The following is a 4,755-nucleotide window of genomic DNA, read 5'->3' on the forward strand; positions in this document are numbered from 1 at the left end:
TTGTTGCCGCAAAACAACTCCATAGGCTCTTTAATGTCTAATGTTAGTTCCTTGAATATGCCACTTAACCATGTCAACTCTGCCACTGTATGTGCCATACTCTTATACTCCGCTTCAGTTGAGCTCCTCGAGATGGTGGTCTGCTTCTTTGCTTTCCATGAAATGAGAGAGCTCCCCAGTTTGATACAGAATCCTGTGATTGACTACCTGGACATGGGACATGATCCCCAATCTGAATCACAGAAGCCCTGAATTATTTCTGCACTATTGCTGGATATGAGAAGTCCAAGTCCAGGTTGATCTTTGATATATCTCACAACATGTAATGCAGCTGTCACGACCCAAATCGATGGGCCGCGACGGGCACCCGGTACCTTACTCAACCGATGACCAACATAATGTATCTTTCATATCATTCTATCATAGGTGAAAGAACCGGAGTAAAGCATGAGGGAATACAAACTTATACATATGAAGTACGGGCCTATAAGGCCGGCATGATTCTATATATACTCGAAACATAGGCCGACAAGACCATACAAGTATCCATATACATGACATCTGTCTACAAGCCTCTAAGAATATATAATATCATAAAGGTCAGGACAGGGTCCCGCCATACCAATCAATACATGTACTAATCATACTGACCAATGAAGCAACCCCAAAGCAAATAGAGCGCACCAACACCTTTCGCTGAGCTGATAGCCTACTTGGAGGACTCTCGACCTGTCTATCAGGACCTGCGGGCAAGAAATGCAGCGTCCCCGGGCAAAAGGGACGTCAGTACAAATAATATACCGAGTATGTAAGGAATGAAAATCAGTAACTAGTAGACATGAGAGAAACATGGAGTAAAAGACTCAACATGTATATCTGAATAACTTTATGAATCATTTAATATTATAATGTCGTGCATATGCGTATAAATATCATACCTTGCATGGGTATATGCGTTCATAACATCATCAAGCCTCCGAGGGCATCCCATCATATCATCTCGGCAACCGTGGGCAAATCATCAACGTATACCAGCTGATCAGGTGGTGGTGCGTATATAATGCCATAACCTTTTCCCATATCCCATATACATATAATATACATATATACGCGTATATAATGCCATCTGGTCATGGGTCAATGTACATGTATAAATGCATAAAATGCATAAGAATATATGTTAATAAGATCTTCTCGGAATGCCATAAAAATCAATATACCTTTCGGATAAACTTTATCAACTACGTATTTTTCTGAGACCCATGAACAGAAGATATAATAATAATTCACATGGGGAATCAAGAATATAGACACCCCTAATATCTTTATGAATAGAGTCATTTATGAAAGTTGCGTATTTACTCGTTTCGTTTGTATCATATGGATCATGCCAAAAGAAAGAAAAAATAGCTTTAATATACCTGGAGTAGAGAAAAATCCGTATAATATTCTTGTAGGAGAATTTGATTGCAAGAAGTCTTGTTGCTAATGTCTTGTAGGAGCTTGAATTGTAACGTTTCTAACGTTGGTGTCTTTGTTTTCAAGACAAAAAGAATGAAGCTTTGCTGAAAGCTTGAAAATGCTAACGTTTCTTTTATGTTAATATGCTAATATTTTGATTGTATACAAAGTGTAAAAAAGGTGGGGTGTCGAGAATGTATTATGGCATGTCGCCACCTAAGCCAATTTGACTCTTAGTCATTTTGCTTGTTTGGTGGTGCTGCCACGTTATTTTTTTTGTTGGGGGGAGGCGGGAGGGGGGTTTATTCTTATCTCATAATTTATTAATTAACTAGGCAATGTCCCGTTATCCAATAATTAACCAATTACCCGCATAATTAAAAATAGTTTCAACTACTTAAAATTCTACTTATTTTTAATACGCTTTATATATCTCACTATCATGGTCATATGGTACCTTGTATGGTACTAGTCCATAAATATCGGGTATCAACGCTCGGCTCGTATTTTATCCCCACATGCCAAACTTGGACAAAAGTTTATTTTCTTTGATTGCTTTCCCTTTCACCTTCACGAATTTACTCATCACTTGTGAAATAGCATAATCCTTATAATTTCCAAATAATCTTTTCCTTGGACTGATGTCAATTACCTTACGACAAATTCAACGTACAATACTACAGGGTGCAACATCATCGTAATTTAATATTACGAAGCGTAACATCATCGTAATATAATGTTGCGGGACGTAATATCGACATAATATTGTGGGGCGTAACATCAGCCTCATATTGAGACTTCTTTGGAGCATGCATAAATTGGCTTAGACTTTGCATAACATATGCAATGTCAGGTCTTGTGATTGTCAAATACAAAAGCTTTCCAACTAATCTTTGAAAAAGACTTCTGTATTCCAGGATGCTGTCATCAGTGTTCTCTTTCACAATCTCATCAAATTCTATGCTTGTAAGTTTCAAATTTTTTTCCATTGGGATCTTCTTGGGCTTTGACCCTGAGAGTCCTGCTTCTGAAATCATCTCCAAAGCATATTTTCTTTGAGACATAAAGATACCTTCTGATGTTCTAGCAATTTCAATGCCCAAAAAATATCTCAATTCTCCAAGGTCTTTCAGCTTGAAGTTCTGATGCAAAGACTCTTTTGATGAATCAATCTCCTCTTGATCATTACCTGTAATAAGTAAGTCATCTACATAGACAAGTATGAGAACAAATTTTCCATTAGTTGTTTTAGTAAATAAGGAGTAATCAAGTCTACTTTGATGAAAACTAGTTTTGAGAAGAGCTTGTGTTAGCTTCAAAATCCATTGTCTAGAGGCTTGTTTCAAGCCATAGAGGGATTTGAGTAGTCTACATACCCTATGCTCCCCTTGGCTAAAAAATCCCTGAGACATAGTCATGTAGACTTCTTCATGCAAGTTACCATTCAAAAATGCATTATGTACATTCATTTGATAGATTGGCCATTGTCTAGCGCAGCAACTGCAATGACAGTTCTTACAGTAGTCATCTTGGCCGCAGGACAGAAGGTATCATGAAAGTCAATCCCTTCCTGTTGAGTATACCCCTTTTCCACTAGTCTTGCCTTGAACCTTTCCACTGTGCCATCAGCATTGTATTTAATTTTGTATACCCATTTACATCCTATAGGGACTTTGCTAGGAGGCAGAGTCACTACCTCCCAAGTGTTGTTTTGTTCTAATGACTCAATCTCAAGTTTCATAGCCTTGATCCACTTGTCATCTTTGACAGTTTGTGAGAAAGATGTTGGTTCAATATCAGAAGAAAAAGAGGCTAGGAAGGATTGAAAAGTAGGTGAAAGATGAGAATAGAAAATGAACTGATGTATAGGATAGAGTGATGAAGTGGAAGCAGATGTAGAAGGTAGAGAAGGATGAACATAGTCAGTCAGCCAGATAGGAGGTTTAGAGACCCTACCTGACTTCCTAACTTGTGTGGGGTAGGTAACTGGGATAGCACTTGCGTGTGAATTTGATGCATCATGAATGTCAGATGATGATTCTGCAGGCAAAGAGGGAATATAGGAGGAGGATTGGGTTGGAACAACCGGAGAGTTAGCAGGGGAATCAGAGGAAGGAGTAGGTGAATCTGTTAAATCATTTGAAAGATCAAGAGTAGGAACTTCTGGTTCATTAGTGGCAGAAGGTTCTGGTGTTATGTTGGAAGGTGGAAATATATCTGAAACAAGGTGACTGGGAGTTGGATCAGGAATCACTAGGAACCTGTGTTTAGGATATTTGAAGGGAAATATCCCTTCCTTGAAGACAACATCCATGCTAACCATAAATTTGTTAGCAGCAATATCATACACTTTTTATCCCTTTTGTGTTGGTGCATATCCCATGAAGACTCCAGGTGTAGACTTAGGATTGAATTTATCATGGAAATCAGTCTTTGTGGCATAACAAAGACATCCCAGTGTTCTCATATGATCAAAAAAAGGAGGTTTTCCATGGAACATCTTATAAGGAGATTTTCCTTGTAGAACAGAACTAGGAAGCCTATTTATGATGTATGTTGCTGTTAAAATGCAATCACCCCAGAATTTTAAGGGTATGTTGGATTGAAATCTTAATGTTCTTCCTATTTCAAGAAGGTGTTTGTGCTTTCTCTCCATAACTCCATTTTGTTGTGGAGTGTGCACACAACTGCTTTGATGAATTATTCCTTTGGACTTGAAAAGATTGAAGCAAAGAGCGTTAAAAAATTCATGTCCATTGTCTGACTTGACACATTTGACATTAGTGCCAAATTGATTTTCTACAAGTTGAAGGAAGTCTTTTAAAACAACATACCATCACTCCTGAGTCTCAAGAGAAAAGTCTATGTCATTCTAGTATAGTCATCAACAAGAGTCAGAAAGTATTTGAAGCAATTGTAAGTACATACTCTATAGGGTCCCCAAACATCCATATGAACTAGTTCAAAAAAAGAAATAGACTTAGAAGTGCTAATAGGAAATGACAATCTAACTTGTCTAGCAAGAGGACAAACAGGAAAATTACAAGCAGATGACTTAGACAGGTATTTATTTATCTCAGGTATAGTTTGTAAGACTGTCATAGGGGCATGGCCTAGTCTTTGATGCCACAAAAAGCTTGAACTTGGTTGACTGTCATACAATTGGAGGAAGAAGAGGCAGTAGCAGGTGCTGAAGGATTGAAGATGTAGAGACCTCCTTTGAGTCTACCAATCCCCTTCACCATGCCACTGGAGAGGTCCTGAAAGATGCAAAAAGTGGACATCACTATTTAA

General features: G+C 38.1%; 1 protein-coding gene across 1 annotated transcript; it reads right to left on the reverse strand.

The window, feature by feature from the left end:
• LOC109225034 lies at positions 2,927-3,775 on the reverse strand. Its single transcript, XM_019389626.1, has one exon. It carries the CDS (start codon positions 3,773-3,775, stop codon positions 2,927-2,929), a length of 849 nt encoding a protein of 282 aa, XP_019245171.1.

The sequence above is a fragment of the Nicotiana attenuata genome, chromosome 4 (genome assembly GCF_001879085.1).
Source record: "Nicotiana attenuata strain UT chromosome 4, NIATTr2, whole genome shotgun sequence".
Classification (NCBI taxonomy): Eukaryota; Viridiplantae; Streptophyta; class Magnoliopsida; order Solanales; family Solanaceae; genus Nicotiana; species Nicotiana attenuata.

What these genes read in the sequence shown, in the direction of transcription:
- LOC109225034 (XM_019389626.1), bottom strand. Translation starts at nt 3,775, where the DNA reads ATGGATGTTGTCTTCAAGGAAGGGATATTTCCCTTCAAATATCCTAAA.